Source organism: Rhinatrema bivittatum, chromosome 1 (assembly GCF_901001135.1).
Source record: "Rhinatrema bivittatum chromosome 1, aRhiBiv1.1, whole genome shotgun sequence".
Classification (NCBI taxonomy): Eukaryota; Metazoa; Chordata; class Amphibia; order Gymnophiona; family Rhinatrematidae; genus Rhinatrema; species Rhinatrema bivittatum.
This window is the reverse complement of record NC_042615.1, coordinates 346634512-346658857: the sequence shown is the minus strand read 5'-3', so window position 1 is coordinate 346658857 and position 24346 is coordinate 346634512. Positions and strand designations below refer to the sequence as shown.

At 43.9% G+C, this 24346-nt stretch overlaps 1 protein-coding gene across 1 annotated transcript in view; it reads left to right on the top strand.

Moving 5' to 3' along the window:
* Positions 1 to 24346, top strand: part of CDS1 (CDP-diacylglycerol synthase 1) — a 194843-nt gene that overhangs the window by 119681 nt on the left and 50816 nt on the right. The window contains exons 8-10 of the mRNA XM_029599378.1: positions 3668 to 3755; positions 11158 to 11226; positions 19104 to 19256. Of these exons, the coding sequence (XP_029455238.1) occupies positions 3668 to 3755; positions 11158 to 11226; positions 19104 to 19256 (310 nt within the window). The remainder of the gene's footprint in view (positions 1 to 3667; positions 3756 to 11157; positions 11227 to 19103; positions 19257 to 24346) is intronic.

The window sequence follows — 24346 nt, the reverse complement described above, 5'->3', positions numbered from 1 at the left end:
GTGGCAGTGGCTCTTCTGGATGGAGCTCAGGCTGACTCAGAGGATGGTACAGATCCTGCCTCTTTTGAGGATGGGGATCCCACCCCCAGGATTGGAGCCATATAGAACCATGTGATGGTTCTTTCATAGAGATGAACTGCCAGCTCTGTTTTTTTTCCCAGACCTGGATGATGCTTGGAGTTCCTGGGGCAGTTCCATTTCTGAGCCAAAGAGAAATCACCCTTGTATAAAGCCTCTTGTTTTTTTCCCCGTGATGGAAGCTATTCTAGAATTGTCTGAGCTCAAGTGTGGTGCCCCAGAGGCTATTGCCAAAGGGGTTGGATTTTGGAAGGCCTGTACCCTCTGGATTCAGTAATGAGAGAGCATTTCCGTTTTCTGTAATAGATGCACTTGTGTGTGCAGTCTCCAAGAGGACCTCTATTCCCATGAAGGGGGAATGGCCTTGAAGGATGCTCATGTTAGCAAGATCGAGACTATCCTTGAGCGGGCATTTGAAGCTGTGGCAGTGACCTTGCATCGCTTTGTGTTGTTCCTTGGTGGCATGCTCTTGTTTACTTCTCTCCGAGAAGGTTGCTGTCTCTTGCATATATCCTACCTCTGTTATGGTACCAGCTGCTGCCTTTTTGGCTGATGCAGGCTGTGCCTTGGTCCGCTCCTTGTCCAGAGGAGTGTCTTTGGTTTGTGGTAGTCAGGTGCCAAGTGTGGTTGAGAAATTGGTTGACAGATTCGACCTCCAAGGCTAATCTCACCATATTGCCTTTTTACGGCTCACTCTTGTTTGACAACGAGTTGGAGAATCTGGTCAGTAAGTGGAAAGAATCTCCAGTTCCTCGTTTTCCTGGATGATGAGACAGGTACAGCACCTCTTTATCACGAGAGGTTGTGCTGCAGGATCCAGGCGTATGCGACTGACGAGGCACAGGTTCGTGCTGTGGATCATCCCATACCTCCCAATGAAGGTTTACTGACCCACCTTCGGGAAAATGAGATGGGGACCTTTCTCTTTCTCTCTCTTTTATCAAAAGGGGGGGGGGGTCGAGATCACATCAGACCGGGGGGTCTTGGAGGTGATACGAGAAGGTTATGCGCTGCAATTTTGCAGTATTCCTTGGGACTTGTTCATGGTGTCCCCTTGCCACTCCCTGCAGAAGAAGCAGGCAGTGGAGTTCATGCTTCAAAGGCTCCTCAGGCTGAGGGCTGTGATTCCGGTGCCCATGGATCAAGAAAGTATGGGGCGCTATTCCATTAATTTTGTTGTGCCCAAGAAGGAGGGCTCCTTTCGTCCCATTTTGGATCTCAAGAGGGTCAACCGTCATTTTCAGGTGACTCATTTTTGCATGCAAACATTACACTCTGTGATAATGGCGGTGCAGTTGGGGGAATTTCTGACCTTCCTAGATCTGTCAGAGGCTTACCTTCATATTCCCATCTGATTGGCGCACCAACACTTTCTACGCTTTTTGGTGTTAGGTCACCATTATCAGTTTCAAGCATTGCCCTTTGGTTTAGCCATCGCTCCAAGCGTTATAGTGGTCATAGCGGTGGTAATGGGGAGAGAAGGGATTCTGATGTACCAGTGTTTGGATGACTGGCTGATTTGAGCCAAATCTCAAGAAGAGAGCCACGTGGTGACACACAAGGTGATCTCCTTATTGTGGGAGCTTGGTTGGGTGGTGAACCTGACCAAGAGCAATCTTCAGCCATCCCAGTCATTGGAGTATCTGGGGGTCCGATTCAACATCAGGCAGGACAAAGTTTTCCTGCCGGAAGTTCGGATTCAGAAATTGATGTCTCAAGTGCGTCAGTTGGTGAACACCATGCATCCGATGGTATGGTCCTACCTACTGGTACTCGGCTTGATGGTGGCAACCCCTAGAACCCAACCATGGGTGAGGGTGCATAAGAGTTCTCTTCAGCGCTTCCTGCTGTCTCATTGGAGCCTGCAATCTCAGGACTATGCGATTCGGTTCCACTTGGCGATGGAAATCTGCTCTCTCCTCCAGGGGTGGTTTCAGGAGGATCATCTGAGGAAGGGAGTTCCTTGTCCTTTCTGACCTGGTTGGTACGACAGATGCAAGTCTTCACGGTTAGGGGGCGCACTATCTGGAGTTGACGGCCCAAGGGTGTTTGAGTGTCGAAGAGTCCCACTGGGACATCAATCACCTGGAAGCCCGGTCGGTATGGCTGGCATGCTTTAAGTTCAAGCTAATGAGGAGTGGAGATGATGAGCGGTCAACAGTAATAGGGTACAGACCATAGTAGTAGGTAGTATAGCGCTGGTTACGTTCATGGAACCTTGTCTTACAGAACTCAATCGAAGAAACGTAACAAAGAATTAATTTTAATATAATCATTGTTTATTCACAGTTGTTGAAGAGAATAGATTTTTGATCCCTCGACACAGACCGTGTTTTGCTACATGGGCTGCATCGGGAGAGACAGGAGCCCAAAGAATGAGCGGTAAGGCCAGTTATGTAGGAGTGATGAATATGTAGAGGAGCCCTGCAGAGGAATCAGATGAGCTTATAACAGTTAATAGGGAGTGCAGCATCGTCTCCTTAAGATAATTGTTTTCCAGATTAAATGCAAAGTACTGGGGATGCTAACGAGTTGTTCCAAAAAAAGGCATGGAAATTTACTTAACTGCAGAGCCAGTCTATAATAAAAATGAAAAAGGATTGTCTTGGAAATGTTGCCAAGCAACATCCTTGTCTGCAGCGATGAGAAGTCTGTATGTGGAGTGAATAAAGCAAGGAGAAGTTGATGTGTTGCAGTGTAACTGCCACATGCACAAATGCAAATTGTTGGTCATTGGTCAACTTTCAACAGCTTTTCCTATCCTAGATATTGCTTAAAACATTGGTGGTGGTATGTGCCAATTGACCCTTTTTGTTTAGTTATTGCTTAGCTGTTATAAAAAAAATGGTAACATTATCTAGAATGGTCTCAGTCCTGACCATTCTGGAAAAATGGTGCCCTACTTATATCAAGAATCAGTTTGAGTAGGTTTCATAATAGTTTGCTTGGTCATAATTCTCTTTTCTTTCATAAGTTTTGCCCTTCTATGCCCCTCTTTTGTAACTCCTTATCTTTCTTTATCCTTTCAAAGCATGCTCTTCCTGTCCTTCGTCCTTTGTGACCTTTTACCTCACCTTCTGCTCTCCTCCTTGATGAGAATCCAGTGAGTGCCTGTGTCCAGTGACTCAGTTTGTCACCAAAGCAGCATGCCTGAGGGGTGAGAAAGGTGGTGGAAGTGAATTCTGTGACAAAAAAGATTCTGCAGAATTGCGGCAGGCTGGGGGGCTTATACTATGCTCTGAAGTATGGAAAACGAACTGTATTTTTTTTTTTAAGAAATAATTTTGTTGTGCTCTGGATACAAGTTTTGTCCGACTGATGTTACTACTATCCCCATCAAACAAATACTGCCTGTGGCACTTGATAAAGACTTTTGAGTGGCATACAAAAAAATGGCTTCTCAAATTCTGTTCTTTTCAGCATTTTAAGACAGGATTATCTTCTCTTTTGCTGGTTAAAAATATAAAAGAAGGCAGAATTAAAAATACAACATATGAAACTGTGAGCAGAAATTGCTAAATTGCTTAGTCTGCTTTTCTGCATGAAAAGATTTCATTTTTGTTTGTTTTTTTTTTTCTTTGATTTTTAGGTTTATTGTCCCAATCTCAATTGTTATTTGCAATGACATAATGGCGTACCTTTTTGGATTCTTTTTTGGAAGGACCCCCTTAATTAAGGTACTCTGACAAGTAATGTATGTTGTGTTCATCATTAACAGTGGTATAGAAATAACACATTATGCTAAGGTAAAGCCCTTTTTGTTAAGTAATCTTGTATGTAAGGCTTTACAGATTTCTACACTAAGACCTTATTGGACAACCTTTTTGAAAACACTTTCACACTGACATCCGTGGTTTTGCCTTCTGGCAATGCCATATATCAGAATGGTGCCATCTGCTGGGGTGATGTGCTGGAGTTAACTCCAGTGCGACGACAGTGAACAGCGTCAGTTGAAGAAGAAAGAAGAGGACGATGGATGTGCTTTGAGGCCTGGGCCTGACGTAGGCTGAGGGCCAGGCTCCAGCATTAGGTCTGGGTCTGTGCTGAGGCCTCGGCATCGGGTATGGGTCCGGGCTCTGGCCGAGGCTCAGGCAATGGGCCTGGGTCTGGGCTAAAGTCCTGGCGTTGGGCCTGGGTTTGGGCTTTGCCCTAGGCCTTGGCCTTGTGGAGGCTGAGGCCGCAGTGACCTGCCTCTGCCTACAGAAGACTGAAGCTTCGGCCTGGGCCTAGGCTTCGATGGTATATCCCAATGGGACCGGGTAATTAGGGGCCAGGTGGGATCCTGGCCCTGGCATTTTTTGGGTTGGTGGGAGGACTGGGAGGTAGGCCCTGTGGTAGTTTTTTGGCTGTTTTTGTTTTTTTTTTAATTTTGTTTTTTCACACAAATGAAATTAATCAAACATGCCATGAACCGAAAACGAACTGAAAAATGAAACCATTTTTTTCCCCTGCACCGCAAACCCCCCCCCCCCCCCCTTTTCTCTCTGCCTGCTAATCCATGATAATCTCGTGGCATCTGAAAATTAAAAGCTCCCAAGTATGGAGAGCAGGGAATTTTTTTAAAATCCTTACTAGTTTTAATTATTGGGTATCATTTGATGTGTCTGTTTTGAAATATTTTATGGGTGTTGGAAAATTTTTATATGAGTTTTTAACTGTTTGATGTTATTCAGTTTAATTGTGTCGAATTATTCTTTTTATTGGTATGGTTGCTGCTTTGGTCCTCTGACTGTGGGGTATAATTGCCAGTGTAACTGCCCCTCCCCCTGCTCACGGAGCTCTAAAGGGATCCCCCACTCTGCTCACAAAAGTTCTAAGGAGAACATCTGGCCCAGCCCGGCCCTGATAAACTATGTGGCCCTCTTAAAAAAAAAAAAAAAAAAAAAAAAAAAAAAAAAAGGGTTTGCCCACCCCTGCTCTAGAGCAGTTCTTGATGCTTTGTTTCCCAGCCCATGCTTTATTGCTGAATTGTGAGCATTCCCCAAGCCAGCTGTTCTGAAATGTTGGAGTTTACCAGCATCAGAGCGCATCACCCCAAGCCCTGCAACTTCAATTCCATAATCTTTAATGTGTTCTTAGCATCTGGATCCATCTGATGCCTGTTCGTTTGTGTTAATCAAAGCATTATAAAAGTTAATGCAAACGTGTAATTATCAGAGCCTCTCAATAAGTGCCATTAACATAAAATTATCACAAAAAAGTCAGATTTCTTGTACTATATTTTTTTTCCCATTGTAGGGAAACAATTATCCAAAAGTAAATTTGTCACTTCTTAGTGATGATGATATTAATATAGCCGATGTCTTCATTCAGATTCATAATTATCGAATAGCTCTATAGATCTGTGCCTTTGTCCCATGTTAGGGTGAAAGACACAAATCTATTAGGGTATGCAAACGTGTGAAATATTTTTGTCCAGCATGCTATAAATGTAATTTTTTTCTTTACATAGTTACAACTTATCTTGTAGCTAGAGAAGTGAATGGTTGATATAAATAGTATAAAATAAAAAAAAAAAATATATATATATAGGGCAGATCTTCAACCCGGCGCGAACAAATCTACGCCCGATTTTATAACATGGGTGTGCTGCCGAAATCTGAGTGGCCTCGGAGGGAGCTTTCCTTCTGCCCCCCCCCCTCCACCTTCCCCTCCCTTCCCCTATCTAACCCGCCCAGCAGCCCTATCTAAACCCCCCCTACTATTATTGTTGATGTTACGCCTGCCGGCCGGCTGCCAGCACACCATCCCCCAGCACAGCAGCTGTTCCGGAGGCCTAGATCCCGCCCCCGGAACGCCCCCGGGCCGGCACCCCGCCCACGGCCCCACCCCGGAACGCCCCTTTTTCAGAGCCCTGGAACATATGCGCACGCAGGGGCAGATTTTCTCGGGTCACGCGCGTAGCCTTTGAAAATCTGCCCCTATATATATATAAATAAATAAATTATCAACCTAATAAATGAAGCTTGACCGACATGCTGCAAATGCGCAGTAGAGAGCAGCTCTACCGCGCATGTGCGGGCGAGCATGTCGGTCAAGCGGAGCGTCAGTTGTTAAAAAACATGGCGGCGGTGAGGAGCAGCGGTGGCGACAGCGAGGAGCGGCGGCGAACTCGGTGGTGAGGGAGGGAGGGGGCGGCAGCAGCGAGGAGCGGCGAACTCTGTGGTGAGGGAGGGAGGCGGCGGCAGCAGCGAGGAGCAGCGAACTCGGTGGTGAGGGAGGCGGCGGCAGCAGCGAGGAGCAGCGAACTCGGTGGTGAGGGAGGGAGGGGGGCGGCGGCGGCAGCAAGGAGCGGCGAACTCTGTGGTGAGGGAGGGAGGCGGCAGCAGCAGCGAGGAGCAGCGAACTCGGTGGTGAGGGGAGGGGGTGGCGAGGAGCAGCGAACTCGGTGGTGAGGGAGGGAGGGTGAGAGTGAGGGGCGGGGAGGGGGAGGAGCTGTGAACTTGGTGGTGAGAGTTAGGGAGGGTGAGAGTGGGAGGGGGGGAGGAGGAAGGGGGGGAGGAGAGAGGGGCTGTGTTTGAAAATGGACTGAAAAAAAATGTAATGTGGCCCGTTTTAACGGGCTTAACGGCTTGTATATTCATATTTTATGGGTATGACAATTGGCCCGAATTTCAGAATAATAAATTATAAAATTTTTATTTGAGACTGAAATTGGACAAATGGTTCACATCTTCTTTAATCAAAATAGCCCTGATTTTCAAAGGCCCGGGCGCATAAAAAAGCGGGATTTACGTGCGAGGCTAGGACTTACATGCGCCGTGCACATTTTAAAACGGGACCGTTCATGAGCGCAAACCCCGCTAAGCGCACAAGTGGGCGGGGTCTGGGCGGGACGGAGGCCAGCCCGGACAGCGGCCATTAGCCGTTGTCCTGGGGAATCACGTACTGGCATCTGGCCAGCGCCCAGGAGCGGATTGGGAGGGAACTGGGGGAAGCTCAAATGCGTTGCTGCATGTATTTCTCGAAAATTCATTGCCCGCATGCCGGTGCGCACATGTTATAAAATCGGCATGTCCATGTGTGTGCTGGGAACCGCGCGCTCCTTTTTAATTCGACTCTAATATATATTGTGTTTTATATCAAATCTGAAATTGAAGAACTGGGACAAAATTGTTACGCAATTAGAGGTCAGCAATGTCAAGTCTTTAATATATACTTTAAAAAAAGCTTTCAGCTTACATTTTAAAGTTTGTGGTATTGTGCATAGATGTTTCTAAACCAGAAGTGTTTGTTTGACTTTTTCTGAGCTCAGTGGCAGTGCTGTTATTTCCCAGGTCAGGTCTTCTGTTTTCCTGCGCCAGCTGGTACTGGGGAGGCTGCATTCAGACCTCACTCATCCGCAACATTTTAGTGGCCAAATACAGGAGCACCACATTAGCCACGCTCTGAAGAAAGCTGAGTTGGTCACTTCCATGGTGACAAAAGGGTGTTGTAGGGTTGCTGCTTAAAGAATTTACCAGCAGTAGCAGGATTATTGCAAAATATTAATGCTTTTCATTTAAGCTTTGGGGATTTTGCAAAATACACAGAGGAAATTATTGTTATAGAGTATATCATTTCTAAGACTTCTATGTAAATTAAAATATTGGATAATTTTGTGATTTAAGCTTGGATAAAGAAAAATGACCTTGACTATCAACATGTGCGTTAGTGCTCTAATACCAGAGAAAGACCCATGTATCCAAGTATGTTCTTTTAAAAATGTTCATCTTAAGCTTTACAATAATGTTCCCTTCCTGAACATACCTCAGTATTTCTCTGCCTCCAGCAGATGGTAGAGGTGTAAACCTGCAGTCCTGAGTGATCTGGTGTTCGGAAGATTTCGTGCTCCCCGAGGTGCCAGGTTCCTGTTGAGGGCCATCCCTCGGGTTGAGCCGGGGCGAACGGTGGGGGGGGGGGGTTTGGATACTCCTGGTGGTTTTAGCCCGAGATCCCCGGGACCACTGATAGCCAGGGGATTGGTTCTCTCAGGGGTACCGGAAGTCCCCTCCTGCCCGCTTGGCTTCAGGGAAGTATCTCCCTTTTGGGGGCCCTTTTTTCCATTTGCTCATTATTAGCTTTGCTGTTGTAGTTAAAAGTCAAGGGAAAGCAGTAGCGGAAGCGCAGACTTGTAGAGCTGAGCAGCCTGACAAGCAGCCTGCATGGCAGGACCGTCTGTGGCTAGACCCGGAGCCATCAGGCTGGGTGGGGGGAAATCAGCTCCTGCCAAGGTACGAGAGAGCCCCCGGATGGGGGGAAAGTGTCTCTTGAAGCGCCCTGTTTTGAATAGCGGCCTGTGCACGTGTTTCCCGCGGCTGCAGCCCCTGCTCTTTCACGCTGGCGGGAACTTCGCGGTGGTGGGCCCGCTCTCTTCATCTAAGGCAGCGGCCGCGTGGTGAGCCCCTACCCCTGCGAACTCTACTTTCTTTCCTACTGGCGAATGGTCTTTGGGCCCGATGATAGACAGGCCGCTTGTGGAGACCTGCCGGGCCTGTGGTGTTGGGTTGGTGTTTCTTAATTCCCTCTCCCTCTGCACTGTGTGCGCGGTGGGGAGGGGAGCTTCCGCTAAACAGACTAAGCTGCGGAGGACTTCGTGGACGTGGGGGGGCTGCAGAGGCGCAGTCCTCCAGTTGAAGGGGGACCTGTGTAAGGGAGCTCAGTTGTCCCGCGGATCCGGGGACTTCCCCCTCCTCTTTCTCCCGCGATTCAGCAGCGTGAGGAGGGGGCAGCTGTGTCAGGCCCCAGCAGTCTGGAGGGACCCTCGGGGGAACCAAGGGTGTTCTCTCCCGAATTTGTCCTTTTATTTCATGAAGCCTTTCTAGCTCGGGAAGCGGGAAAGCGGAGGTTCAAAGATAGTCCGACAGGCTCCGCCAAGAAGCCTCGGGAGTCCCATGCGGGTTCCGTGGGTTCACGTGATCAGCCTCAGGGATCCCGTCCTACGTGCCTGGACTCAGACCCCGAGGAACTGGAGGATTCTGATGACCCTCAGGTTAAGGGTGGTTCTTCTCTGGCGGCGGATCTGGATGCAGATCCTGATGAGATGCACCCCCAGGATCCGGATGAGCCTAAGGAAGATCAGGGTTCATTTGAGAGGCCTGAGGCGTAGGGCGATTACCTACGGGTGGTCCACCTTTTCAAGAGGGAGGAGTTGCGGCCCCTTATTCCCCAGGTGTTGGAGGAATTGGGGATTACGCTCTCTCTGGTGGAGTTGGATAGCGAGGGTGTTAATCCGGTTTTAGATGGCCTGCGGGGACCGCCCAGCGCCTTTCCCATTCCAAAGAAGAATCCGGAAGCTGATTAGCTGGGAATGGGACTCCCCGGACTCTGGCTTGAAAGCGGGGAGAGCTATGGTGAAGCTTTATCCTTTAGTGCTCGAGCATTTGGATCGCCTCAAAACACTTTAAGTGGATACTGCCGTATCGGTTGTCACTAAAAAGACCACAATTCCGGTAGCTGGGGCGGCTGCCCTAAAGGATCACAAACTGGAAGTTCAGCTCAAGCGGGTGTTTGAGGTGTCTGCTCTTGTGCTCTGAACTGCGGTTTGTGCCAGCCTGATGCAGCGAGCCTCCTTGTGTGGGATCCAGAAGCCCCAGGAGCAGTCTTCCATGGGAACGCTGTCCCCAATCCAAGCAGCCCACCTTGAGGCAGTAGTCACGTATGTGGCAGATTCCTTATATGATTTTGTGAGTACCACATCGTGAGGCATGGTTTCAGTAGTGGTGACAAGATGGCTGGGTCATCAATCTGGTGAGAGTGTTCTGATAGCGGGTTTTTCGGGTTCCCGCCCAGTATAAGGGGGCTTTGGTACATCCCACTTGTCTGGACTGATCTGGGTATGTTCAGGAAAGGAAAATGGGTTCTTACCTGCTAATTTTCGTTCCTGTAACACCTCAGATCAGTCCAGAGGCCCGCCCTCTGTGATTTTGATGAAAGACTGCTTGTTTTGCTGTTGAGCCTATGAGTTCATAAGAAAATGTTTAAGATTGTTTGTCTAGTATTGCATAGTTTACTGGAGTTTCTGTTCAATTCAGTTCATGGGTATCCATCCCAGGAGATTTGGTTCGACCTGTTGTTAAATTATCTTGGCTTGGGTACAGGTTGATACTGAGGGACTGCAGATGGCACTCTCTGATATGTAGCAGTGCCCAAAGTTTTGTCCTCTGCCTCCATTTGCTGGTAGGGATGAATAAACCCACTTGTCTGGACTGATCTGTGGCATTACAGGAATGAAAATTAGCAGGTAAGAACCAATGTTCCTATACATTAGAGAATGTACACTGGAAAATAAATCTAATGTTCTGTATTTCATGCAGTATACAAATATCACTTGATGAAAACAAACATTTTGATATAATTTGCTTTATTTTTCTATCATATGAGACTGTTTTTAAATATTTATTTAAAGACCTTTTTCCATACACATACTCAAATATTTAAAAAGCTTTTTGATATGTGATTGCATTTAGGGTTATCCTTCCGCATCTCTTATAAGGTCAGCAAAATGTTATGAACATGCCTTTTTTCACTTTTGTGTGTGCGTATCTGTGGTCAGTTTAGTGAAGTAGATAACTTTTCTACTCAGCCCTTACTCTTGGACTGTATGAGAATTTCCAAAGGAAAGAGCGAGGCGGGCCCAATATTTATATCCTCTTAGCATAAAGACTACAATACTGAGAAACAGATACCCAAAAATCCATATAGTACTGTAATTTCTATTACTGTTTCTGCTTTTGCCTGGTCTTGTTTTAATTGATACTTGTTGAATGCAGTTTAAGTAATTTTTCAGTGCAATGAATTAAAATAAAAGGGGGAAAAAAGCAATAGTTATTATTGCAGAGTAAGAAAACACAAGACTGCATTTTGCCTTTAATCCTTCATTTTCTTTCCTGTAGCAGAGATGGCAGTGCATTTTGGCCATGAGACATTACCTGAACTATACTAATGGTGTGGTAGTTTGAAAATTAATGAATAAAAACATAAATGATCAGTTGATGTGTAAAAGTATGCCATGTGTTCATGCAGGCAAATGTACTTAAAATGTCAGTGTATTGTCTGTTTTTTGATCACTTGTACTTTTTTTTTCCCATTTTGGATTAGCTATCTCCTAAAAAGACCTGGGAAGGCTTAATTGGAGGATTCTTCTCCACTGTTGTTTTCGGATTCATTGTAAGTTGCTGAAGGATATTTTTTTATAAATATATTTTTGAAGATTTTTAAAGTTCTCTCCTTCAGGGCTTCACTATCTTATTCCTTTCCGTTCAGTTCTGTACGCTGTTCTAAATATTAACTTGCGTATAGTAAATTTATAACAAACTAAGATCTGGGAGGGGATAGATGGAGGGACTGAGTCTCCTTAATCTGTTTTTATAGCAATGATTGCTTATATCTTTTTTGTACTTTACAATCACATTTTGCTAAGAATCTTGCCAGTCAGCACATAGAAGATACAGTCTCACTAGCAGTCTGTTTTTGAGACCAGGAACACTACAGTTCTCAAGAGGTGACTGCTGACAAAGTCTTATTTGGGAAGCAACCAAAACTGGAAACAGAAATATTGGTAAGGTTCTATGCATCTACCACCCTTTCGGAGAAGAAATATTTTCAAATCTTATTCCTGAGCTTATCCCCTTGGAGCTGATACTTGTAACCTCTTGTTCTAGAATGTATGTCTACTGAAAAAAGTTTGTTTCATGTGCATTATTTATATCTTTGAGGTATTTAAATGTCTCTTTCATTTCTCCTCTCTTTCCTGTCCTGGTTATGGATATGTAAGTCCCATCCTTTAGGGTCTGCATCAAAATGAGACTTAATGACCTAAATACATATACTCTAGAGAAGAGGTGAGACACCGTATAAAAGACATTTAAATACCTCAAAGGTATAAATACATAAGAAGTACCTTGTCAGTTGGGAAGAATTTCTAGAACAAAAAGTGATAGGAAGAGGCTCTAAGTGAGTAGATGTAGGAGAGGATGGCTTAGTTAAGTGTGCTTCTAGTTCTGGGTTGGGAGAAACTGATGAGTACAGCAAAAGAAATGTTGGACAGATTAGATGAGCCTTACTGTCTTTATCTGCTGTCATTCTATATTTGTGTTTTAGTACAAATATAGAGTGTGGTACAATGCTGTGATTGTGGATAATAGTCTTTAGAGATACCTCCTGCAGTGCCATGAACTGAGGTTACAAAGTCTGACCTGACTTCCTAAGAAGAACCCAAGATACAGTGATTTTATAGTGGTTTCAGATTGGAGTGAGCCAGAAACATCTCACAAAAAATACCATTATGTAATTCATTACAGATTCCCAAGTGGTCTGTTATAAATGTCGGGCCCCACCATGATAAGACTAACTGCTACATTTGTGGTTGCATGTGGCAGTCTCAAGCTTGGAAGATGCAGGACATCATAAGATTGATTAAGGTTAAGTGCCGACATGAGTTCTGACATCTGAGCTCATGTTCTTCCCAGAGTGGGATGTCCTTGGGCTCTTTTTGAGACAGGTCAGGGCTTATCCTCTTTCCTTTTCTGCTGTTAAGGCTCCCACCCAGCCCCCATGGTGCCGACTTCCTGAACAACTCTAGGTCAGGTGCCGAGAAGTGCTTAGCGTTAGAGGATGCACAAAGAAAGCACCTAAGTTGGTGCATTGACAGGGTTCTGTAGCTGTGGGTCTCTCATCATTGCTGAGTAAAGATGGAGCTGCATCAGTGCAAGTAGTATCATCTTTCGTAGCATGGAAAATCCCCATGGCAGTGACTCACCTGTTCTACCCAGACCCCAACCCTTCTAGAGCACCATCAGTGGCAATGATGCAGAGCACCCACTCCAAGGTGCTGTTGGCACAGAGACCTGAAACACCAGAGCCGAACCAGTCTCCATCCTTGAAGTCAGCTGTGGCACTGGTGAGGAAGGTGCCAGAACAGAGCCCTTTGGCATGGAAAGCTATGGTGAGGTCTTGGCGTGGAGTCCAGCTCAGCCAGTTTGGAGCACATCTGAGTTAGCAGCTGCTGTCTCCTTAGAGCCGAGTATTTCCACCCTGTTTTCGTAAAGTGAAGAATGCTGAAAAAAAATTTGTGAATTCCAGATATAATAATGAGAATGACACTCGTGTTTAATTGAAACCAGTCTTTTCTTATGCAATAAAAAGGATATCAATTTTAAAAAAATAGTTTCTTTAGACACAATAACCTACAAAGAGGGACAATAAGACTAATTCAGAATCAGTATGTGTGTAGTAGTAACTGAACCCCTTAATTTTCTTGGTTAATTAGAATCAGATGCTTAAGTAATTGGGTAACAAGTTAACCTCTCTGCAGAGTAAATTTGCATGACTGAGTTTCGGCATCATGTTCTATATAAAGGTCCAAAAGAGTTTGTTTTCACCATAAGTTACCAGCAACTCAGGCAATGATCAAAAGACATTTTATAGGTCCTATGAAAAAGTATAGTTGATTGCAAAACCATTTCTAAACATTTGGGGCTTCATCCATCCACTGTCAGACAGATAATCTACAAATGGAAAAGTTGAAGACTACCCAGGAGTGGTCATCAAGATCACCCCAAGAGCAAACCAAAAATGCATTCACAAAGTCACAAAGAGATCCCCAGTCTAATATCTAAAGATTGGCAGGTCTTTCTTACTGCAACTGATGTGAGAGTTCAGGCATTAGCCATCAAGAAAAAACTGAATGGAAATGGTGTTAATGGGACTATAGCTAGAAAGAAACTGCTGCTCAACTCAGAGTATCGGGATGATCCAAAGGCCTTCTGGAATAATGTTCTCTGAATAGGTGAGTCAAAAATTGAACCTTTCAGTCACAATAACACATATTTTGTTAAGTAAAAATCAAACCATGCCTTCCAGAGTAAGAAACTCATCCCAGCTGTCAAGCATGGTAGTGGAAGTATCATGATTTTGAGCTGCTTTGCTGCATCAGGACTTGGATGGCTTGCCATCACTGATGGAACCATGATTCTGCTATATATGAGAAAATTCTAGAGAAGAACCTCAGGCCATCCATCTATGAGCTGCAGCTGAGTCAAAAATGGATAACGCCGCAAGACAACTGCTCTAAACATTCAAATAAATCTACTATAGAATGGCCAAAGCAGAATTTTTTATTTTAGGTTGGTGAGGTTAAAGTTCCAACGTAAATTGTATTGAAATGTGTGGCAAGGACCTGAAAGCTGGCTGTTCATGCAAGGAAGTCCTCAAATGTCACAGTGTTGAAACAGTTCTGTATGGAAGAATGGGCCAGAATTCCTCAAGGGCGATCTGAGAGACTCGGCAGCAATTACAGGAAAACGTTTAATTGATGTTGGTGATACTCAAGGCAGCACCATCAGTTATTAAACGAAGAAGGATCCACGTACTTTTTCACACAAGGATACTTATTGTTGAATCATTTTGTTGAATAAATAATATAAATATATTCTTTTTGTTTTAGTTATTTATTCAGTGGGGTTATCTTTCTCTTTGATCAGAGTTTAGCTTAAGATCTAATTTTTTTTGAGTGTAAAAGAAATAAATAGTACTACAATACAGATCATCTTAAAGAATTCACAGACTTTTTCTCAGCACACTGTGCAGGTGACACTAAAATCTACAACAGAATGAACACTCTAGATCAGGGGCTCCCAATCTTTTCATGTGAGGGGACTCCTTTTCGACATCCAAAAATTTTAGAGACCCCTATCCTGTCCCCGCCAGTCTTTCTTCCCTCACCCATCATTCCCTATCAGTCTTGTTCTCTCTCCTAATGCCTCCCATCAGGCTTCTCCACCTGTCCCTCTTTACCCCATGGTGAGTCTCTTTGAATATTTACAAGCCCATGCCACCACGGGCTTTACATGCAGGTATTTCAAAATGATCTCTGGTGATAGTCTGTCCCTCCCAGCCCCTTCCTTGATTTGTAGCAGCTATCCATCCCCAACTTCCTTGTGATCCCTGGTGGTCATCTCTCCTTCCTGCCCTTCCCACATGACCCCGTTCAAACTGCCTTCTTTCCTGCCATAGCCCCCTGTTGTTCCCTCACTGGTCCTATCCCCTTGTGGCCCCCTTCTGAATTCCTTCTCTCCTGCCCTGCTCCCCCTCGATCTCTTTCTAAGTGCCTTTCTTCTGTGATCTCTTCGCTGCAGCTTTTTCCTGATCCTCTCCCTCCTAGCCTTCGAATTTGAGCCCTTCCTGAGTGCTTTCTCCTGTTCCACCTTTACCCACTCATGGCCCCTTCCCTAATGACTTCACTCTGCCATCTTTCCTCCCCCCCCCCCCCCCGTAGCATCTTCCCAAGTCCTCTCCTTCCTTCATTCTTCCCATGTTCTTTTCCTGAGTGCCTTCCCTCCTGTTTAGTTGAAAATGCTACTTACCCTTTCTAAAAGTTCAGGGCGGGGTACAAAAAACAGCACACACATGCAGGAAGCTGATGCCAGTGTAAGATGGCATAATGTAGACGTGCTTTGTAATAATGTATTCTGGTTGCGGGAGCAGCCATATATTACAGAGGTGCATAATGCTTCCCCCACCAGTCACACAGTAGGGAAGGGGTCAGTGTTCTTCCATCTCTCCCCGTGTGTTCTCTTATTTGGACCTCTCCATCCTGGCCCCTTCCTGAGTGTTGCCTCCTATGGTCATTCCTGGGTGCCTTCTCTCCTGCTCTCATCCCCCCTTTCCAAGTTCCCTCCCTCCCGCACTCTTTTCTAAGTACTGCTTTCCTCATGGACCCTTCCCTACCCTGTTTCCCCCCACGTGTAGCACTTCCTCAGTGTTCTCCCTCCTGCCCTCTACTCAACCTTTGTCCCCTTCTCTGAGTACATTTTTTAATTTCCCTACCCATGTGCTGGCTTCCAAATGGCCCTTTCCTCCTCCTCCTCCTCCTCTCCTCTCCTTCCCCATGACCATACTAATCACTCAGTGCAGCTTTTCTTCCTTAGTGTCAGCCCCGCAAGCCAGCCAGAGCATAGGCAGCAGCACCCAGAAATGCTCTTTAGGGCTATAACCCTGCTTGCCTTCGCCTCCAGTTATGTGCAACAGCAGCTCATTGGGATGCTGAAGGGCATCATGCTTTCCCCCCATCCCCACCCCTCTTTGTATGACTTCCCCATGTTGGCGATCAGTTGCACTCTTCACCACCACCTTTTTGTACCGGTTCAGGTTCCTCATAGCAGCAATCAAACCACGCTTTTCCTCGCCTCCTTGCCTTACCGAATTGGGCTCCTGGTAGCATCAATCAGTCATATTCTTCCCCTCCTCCTCTCTGTGTGAGTTTGGTCTCCTTGTGACTGTGATCTTCCTTCTCCTCTTGGCACGGGCAATGTGGTATCAGGCAGTGAAATCAGCCAGCGGCAGCCTTAGAGCAGAGCTCAGAGGAGAGATCAGCCTGCTCTTTTTCTCAGCAGTTGCACTTTTATTGTCGCTCTTCTGGTGGACCCAGGTTAGGAATCACTGCTCTAGATGGAGTGGAAAAAAGAGGTGTGATCAAAGAGCTTAGTTTAGCAACTAAAATTTAATGCAGGTAAATACAGTCGTGCATGTGGGATGAGCTACACCAAACAGAAGGGTCTGACTGCAATCTTTCAGGATGATCGCAAGGTTGCCAAAATGACAAGGCAGAACAAAATACAGGAGAATGTGAGGATACAAAGGGAAAAAAATATAACTAGCAGTAAAAATAAAAGTGGTAATTTCTCTACAGAGCACTGGAAAGACCTCATCTGAAGCACTGATTCCATTTCTGAAAGCTACAACTTGTTAAGGGTACAGACAAATTAGCCACAATCCAGTGGCTCAGGGTTTACACCGTAAGATCTATGAGTTGAGATTTAAGTATCTAAATATGTATATTGTAAAGGAAGAAAAGCAGGAGATATGGATCGATTTAAATACCTTAGTTGTATAAATAATGCACAAGACGCAAACATTTTTTCAGTGAAATGAAACTCTTAACTTAAAGGATCATGGTAGGAGACTGAAAGGGAACAGGCTCAGAGCTAACAGTGTTTCTTTCTTTCCAGAAAGGGCAGTGGATTTATGGGAAAGCCACCTAGTGGCAATCCTGGAAGAAAAATTAATAAAATTCACGAGGGTATGGGATGAGCACAAAGAATTGGTGGGGAAGTGAGGGTAAAACCAGAGAGAGGTTGGTGTGTGTGATATTTCAGCAGGAAAGGAGTATCCACACTCCCTTTTTAACTAACGCCCAACCCCTAGTCCATTTTCTCCCTGAAATGAACACTTTTTTCCTGTTGGAATGAATAGGCCACAGCTTTTAGAATAACAGTATAACCAACAGAAAAATTCAGTATTAATATACCATATAGAGGAAAAAGTGTGGGCAGCCTGTATTCACCGAAGCTAGATGTAACAACATTTTATCAACAAATCCAAGGTCAGTAACCTTGCTTCTGATGTTTGGTGCAGGATTCAAAAGGTAAAGAGTCACTTTGTGCTAACCTGCCAGCTTTTAAGTTCACTAATTTGAATCTCATCTGAACCGGATTCCTACCCTTTCCGTGAGGCTTGTGCATCCTTTTAACCAGAAAAATTCCAATAACTAATGGCTATAATTGCCATTTTAGCAAAAAAAAAAAAAAAAAAAGACTTTAGAAGTATAAAATATTATGGTAGATGAGGTTTGTAAGTTCTGTCTAGTCTGTCTAATTTACTTCCTGGTGCATGCCATAGACTCCAATCGATCTCTGGCTTTTATATCACTTTTTTGTATATTGTTATAGCCATTTTTGCCTCTACCTTCTCCTACTGTCAAGAGTCAGTGGAGTCATAAGAGGTCTATATATTTGCAGTTTGCGTACTTTTCTGGGAGCAGAAAGCTGAAGTCACTCTGCACCAAGAAAATGGTACTGGGGTGAACTATGAAGTCCTATAGTGAGGCAAGAGATGGTAATTCAAGGGACAGTACAGGAAAGGGTCATACAATTAGACAAATGGTTCTAGCATCAAGCAGTAGGATCCAAGGCAGAAACTTCAACAGTAAGAGTCAAGAAACAAGGCAGAAAGTCTAGCAGATAAGAGTCGGGAACCAGGATATCAGACTGAGGGCAAGAAACTGTCCCACATAGTGTCTCTGTGGTGACTGGCCTTATATATTGATCCTTATTGGTGCTCCACCCTTTTATTTGTTTATTTATTTAATGTGTTTTGTATACCATCATTCGGTTTCGCCATCAGAATGGTTTACAGCATCATGAAACAAGGTTAGTTAAACATCATCCTAGCAAATTGTCGTGCAGTAGGGTTGTGGTTTTTGGGATTTGAGTGTTAGTTGATTACATATAATTGTTGATACATATAAAAAATTCTGACATAGCATACGTTTTTACATATAAATTATTTTTACAAATAAGAGTGGGGTTTATAGGTGAGGAAGAAAGGAATGTCTCTAGGTTGTCTGAGTTATCCAGTTGGGTCAGTAAAAGCAGGGGTTTAAAAGTTTGAGGTATACTTATGTGAGGTCAGTTGCATATTATTTAGGTATTCAAATGGTAAGAGTTATTTTGTTGATCAAGGGATGTAGCATTCTTCATTGTGTTGGGTTGCGTGGGTCTTTGGTAGACTGGTTGAGTGAATTTGAGTAGGCTCTGGTGAAAAACTAGGTTTTCAATTTTTTTTTGAAAGTTTTAATGTTTGGTTGAGTTCTTATTTCAGTTGGTATTGAGTTCCATAGTGTGGGGCTGGCGATGGATATGGCTCTCTCATGGGTCCTATCCTTGTTCTCATGGATCCAATCCTTGTTCTGCGGGGGCACGTCTTAGTAGGGGATGAGGATGTTATGCTGTGGGAGGGAAGGAACATAAGGGATTGAGAAAGAGACTGATGAGGAAGATTGTGTGAGACCCAACCCTTGGTTTATGAAAGTGTGAGGCCCTTAGGTATTGTGCATTCTGATTACTTGGTTCTTGGGGGAGAAAGGTTGGCCACCCCTGTCCTAATGAATCTTGTGTGTCCCTTTTCATATATCTTGAGTTTCTTAGGCATGCTGTCCTTTGGTAACAAAGATGATAATTTTCTTCAAATCTTGCTTTATTTTCCAGTTTGCTTACATACTTTCCCAGTATGAATACTTTGTGTGTCCTGTGGACTACAGCAGTGAAACAAACAGATTTTCTGCGAATTGTGAACCTTCTCAAATGTTCCAGCTTCAGAAGTACAGCATACCTCCAGTGCTGCAGAGCATACTCACATGGGTAAAAAGAAAACCAGTCCTTTTTATCTTAGTATAATCTTGTACTTTTCTTCAGTCAAAAAGTACTGTGCAAATAAACCACAGCAATCTGATATAGAAAAACACAAAGGGGCGGATTTTCAGAGCCCTGCTCGCGTAAATCCGCCCAAAACCGGGCGGATTTACGCGAGCAGGGCCCTGCGCGCCGGGAAGCCTATTTTACATAGGCCTCCCGGCGCGCGCAGAGCCCCGGGACTCGCGTAAGTCCCGGGGTTCTCCGAGGGGGGCGGGCCCGGTCGTCGCGGCGTTTCGGGGGCGTGTCGGCAGCGTTTTGGGGGCGGGTACGGGGGCGTGGCTACGGCCCGGGGTGGTCCGGGGGCGTGGCCGCGCCCTCCGTACCCGCCCCCAGGACGCGGCCCGGCGCGCAGGAGGCCCGCTGGCGCGCGGGGATTTACGCCTCCCTCTGGGAGGCGTAAATCCCCCGACAAAGGTAAGGGGGGGGTTTAGACAGGGCCGGGCGGGTGGGTTAGGTAGGGGAGGGGAAGGTGAGGGGAGGGCAAAGGAAAGTTCCCTCCGAGGCCGCTCCGATTTCGGAGCGGCCTTGGAACGGGGGTAGGCTGCGCGGCTCGGCGCGCGCCGGCTATACAAAATCCATAGCCTTGCGCGCGCCGATCCAGGTTTTTAGTAGATACGCGCAGCTCCGCGCGTATCTACTAAAATCCAGCGTCCAAAGTCCACTGCTATTCGCGCGCCTTTTAAAATCCGCCCCAAAGAGTGGATGCACAATAATTTCATAAAAGTTTTTAAAATAAAAACTCACATATGGGTGCTAGATCTTATGCTACATATGAACATTAGCAATGCTGCACCAAGATATAGTCATACACCTTGCCCAATGTCTTTTAGTCCAATTATATTTCAAAAACTTACATGTATGATTATATCTTGGTGTTCCATTGTTAATGTTCATACATAATATAAGATATATAACACTTATTAAAAAAAAAAAAAGTTTTGTGAAATTATCTACTATTTTGGGATCCTGCCAGGAACTTGTGACCTGGGTTGGCCACTGCTGTAAACAGGATACTGAGCTTGATAGACCCTTGGTCTGACCCCGTATGGCAATTCTTATGTTTTTATGTAATTTTCTTCAAACAGTTGCTGTGCAAAACAAATTATAAATACATCACAACTTGATTTAAGACTTTCAAGAATAATCTCAAGTTTGGAAACATATCAAATAAGTTTTAAAATACCTCTTCAATATTAAGCCATATGGGAAAAATGAGACCTTGAGTGGAAAGGTGTGTTTTTCTCCTGTGGTGATCAATTCATATCTTCACGGTGTGTTACTTAAAATCCATTTTATATATGCTTTGTTACTGTATAGTGAAAGTAAGCTCCAAATGTGTTTCTGGAGCTACAATAAGGGAATTATTTGAGAGCACTAGGACCTGGATATCATAGTGGACAATACTTTTAAATCTTTGGTTTAGTGTGTGGCGGCAGTAAAAAAAAAAACAAAAAAAAACAAAACGTTAGGAATTAGTGGGAAGGAATAGAGAATAAAACGGCAAATGTTATATCGCCTCTGTATCGCTCCATGGTGAAGCTGCACATGGAGTGCTATTTCTCTGATCTCAAAAATATATAGTTGCATTGGAAGAGGTACAGAAAAGGGTGACCAAAATGATAAAGGGGTTGAAGCAGCTCCCCTATGAAGAAAGGCTAAAGAGAATTAGGGCTGATCAGATTGGAGAACAGACAGCTGGGGGGGGGGGGGGGGGGGATATGATAGAAGTCTATAAAATTATGAGTGTAATGGAACAGCTAAATACAAATTGGTTATTTACTCTTTCAAAAAATACAAAGACTGGAGGACATTGCATGAACTTAGTAAGTAGCACATTCAAAACAAATCAGAGAAAATTCTTTTTCACTCAACATACAATTAAATTCTGGAGAATGTGGTTAACTGGGTTTAAAAATGGTTTGGGCAAGTTCCTGGAGGAGCCGTCGATAAACTATTAACCAAGTAGACTTAAAGAATAGCCACTACTTATCACTGCATGATAGCAGCATGGGATCTATCTACTATTTGAGATCTTGCCAGGTACCTATGACCTGGATTTGGCCAGTGTTGAAACAGGACACTGGATTTGATGGACCATCAGTGAGACCCAGTATGGAAAATGCTTATATTCTTTTGACCATACTGTTGTCTTGTCATCAACCCCAGACAGCTTACATTGCAATAACTGTTTAAATAAAAGTGATTTTAACAAGTGCCCTGAGCTGAGACACAGAACAGCCAGATAAACAGTAACTAGGAAGAGTTAATGTTATTACCACAGAATGCTTAAACAAAGTGAAGTATCAGCAACCAACATGTATTTTTTGTAGGTTGTGATACCTTTTTTGGACCAGGACAACAGGCTTTCTTACTCAGGCATGTCTGGATAATTTTTAGGTTGCTGCAATAAAAGGTATCACTCTCAAGAAAAAAAAAATTCAGACCCATGTGATGATTAGAAAGCTACATGACATCAAGCAATATGAAATACATTTGAAACTGGTTTCAGATGCATTGCAAGAAAGTAAAATGAGACCTGTGCTATCCAACCATACTAAACCGTTGAAAGGATTAATATGACTACTGCATAGTCTTAAAATTACCTTAATCCCCAGCCTATTCACATTGTTCTATTTACAATCTGTTATTATTATTTATTTACTTTTATATACCGGTGTTCGATTTTACATATCACATCGGTTTACATTTAAACAAAATTAAATTAAACAAAATTAAACAAAATCTGCAGGAACTTATGCGTTACCTTTGTCAAATACATTAAACATTTAAATATGGGGATTGTTAACATTGTTATAACCTGACTCTGGCTGCCAGACTTCCGTGTTCAGGCTGGAGTAGAGCAGAGTAATGCTGTGCCCTGATAAGTGGTGGTTGTGTAAAATTTCAGAGTGCTGAAGCACTATTCCACTTTTATTCCACTTTTCTAGGTCTTTTCATACCAATCGAAAGCAGTTTACAAAAGTGCAAATATAAAATAAACTATAAAGTAAATCACATAAAAGATAAACCCCAAAACAATAATATGTGCCAGTAAGATCAATCCCATGAAGCAATAAAAACTCCCCTGACCCACCATGATGCTTTAACCAATAAAGAATCACTCAGATCAAAACATTCCAAATTTCCAACCCTGAACCTTAAAAATAAACAAGAATGCATGCTTAGAATTTCCCTTATTCCACTCATGGCTGTAGTTACTTTTGTGTGTTCCACATTATTTCACCCATTTTGAGTGACCCACTTAATAATAACAGAGACTCACAAAGTTTGCTAATATGTGGGGGAAAAAATAATTCTTTTATGGTGATTACATGACAGTGTGACATGTGACTTTGTCACGGTGTACAGGAAATTCCCAAGTCATAGCTTTAGGCTTTATGCCTCAGAACTAGACAGACTATGTAAAAGTCAATTATTGGAGCCCAGAAGTGCAGATATAAATTATTGGTTGGCTGTCTTCTACGGATAAGCACCAGTATTGCTGACTCACCAAGCTGCTATCAAGAGATTAATTTCTGTTCAGCCCTTCCTTCCTTGGATTCCTGTGGAGCCCCAGCCATAGTAATCCTGTAAGAGTATGCTGTCAGACAAACCAAATTCAGCTAGTCCAAGCGCTTGATCCACTTTTGATTGACTGGTGTTCTTTATTGACGTCTGTCTCTGTCTAACCCTGTTCTCTGAAGACAGGTTCACTGAGTCACACACATGGGTCATGTGACTGTACTTGGCACCAAATGGAAGGATTCCTTCAGTCTTTTCAGGAAAGCCCTAGTTCTTTTACTGGTCATACATGGTAATCCCCATACTGCTGTAGCCACCACAGCTCTCCTCCGTTCCTTTTAATTCACTAAGATAGGGTATGCATTCTTCTGTTTCAGCTTCTCCACTGCATGAAAGCTGTAGGTTTTTTATTCAGGCCTTACCAGAAACTCCTCTTATTTCTACCTAGTTAGGATTTTTGCCACATCAAATAGAATTTTTTTTCTTAGTCACTTTCAGAGCTGGCCCATGAATTTTTATTATTTGTCACAGCCTTGCCAACAGTCAAACTAAAGACAATTTTGTGTCTCTTTGGCTATCTTTAGAAAGAAAATGTCTCCTTTGATTTTACCTCTTTGATTTTCCTCACTATGACCTAGAAACAAATCTGCAGCTTCAGGTTCTGTCCTAATGCAAATGGAAGATGTCCATCACTGACTATCATGAAGTTTGATACAAGACTCCAGGACAAGGCCACAATAAGCAAGGTTGTCACTCAGATGCCAAAACCATGTTGAGTGACAACCTTGTTTAGATGCCACAGTCAAGAGCATTGTGGCCTTGTCCTGGAGCCTTATATCAAACTTCATGATAGTCAGTGATGGGCATCTTCTGTTTGCATTAGGACAGAATCTGGAGCTGCAGATTTGCTTCTAGGTCTTAGTGAGGAGAATCAAGAAAGTAAAATCAAAGGAGCCGTCTGGCTGTCTTCAGAAAGAAAACATCATGATTTATGCATATAAAATGTGAGTTAAGAGCACAAAATATGAGTTTTGACAATAATAGTTATGCGCCCAAGACTGCTGAACACAGCTGGACTAGGATCACACTGGGACACAGCACCATAGACAACACTAACCCCAGGAATGCAAGTGTTAGAAAAAATTGAGTTAAGTCTATGCACCTCTGCCTTCATTAACATGGGATTTACATTGGGGAGCACTAATTTGTATTCACATTATTTAAGTGCTAAAGTCATTATTAAATTGTGAGTAAAGTTATACATGCAGAAATGTGTGTATAAACCTGAATAAAAATGTGCACTCAACCTAACACACCTTATTACATTGGTCCCTCAGGCAGGTGTGGAGAAATCAATACTGAGCACCATTCAGCTGCTGTGTATACACTGTGGTTCATTATCAGTTGTCCTGAATCCAAACTGAGCTTGAGACATCATTTGGAGTTTATAGGGGCTCTGCTAAGCACAACTCCAGCCAGTCAGTATAGTGGCCACAAAAGGAGAAGTAATTCCT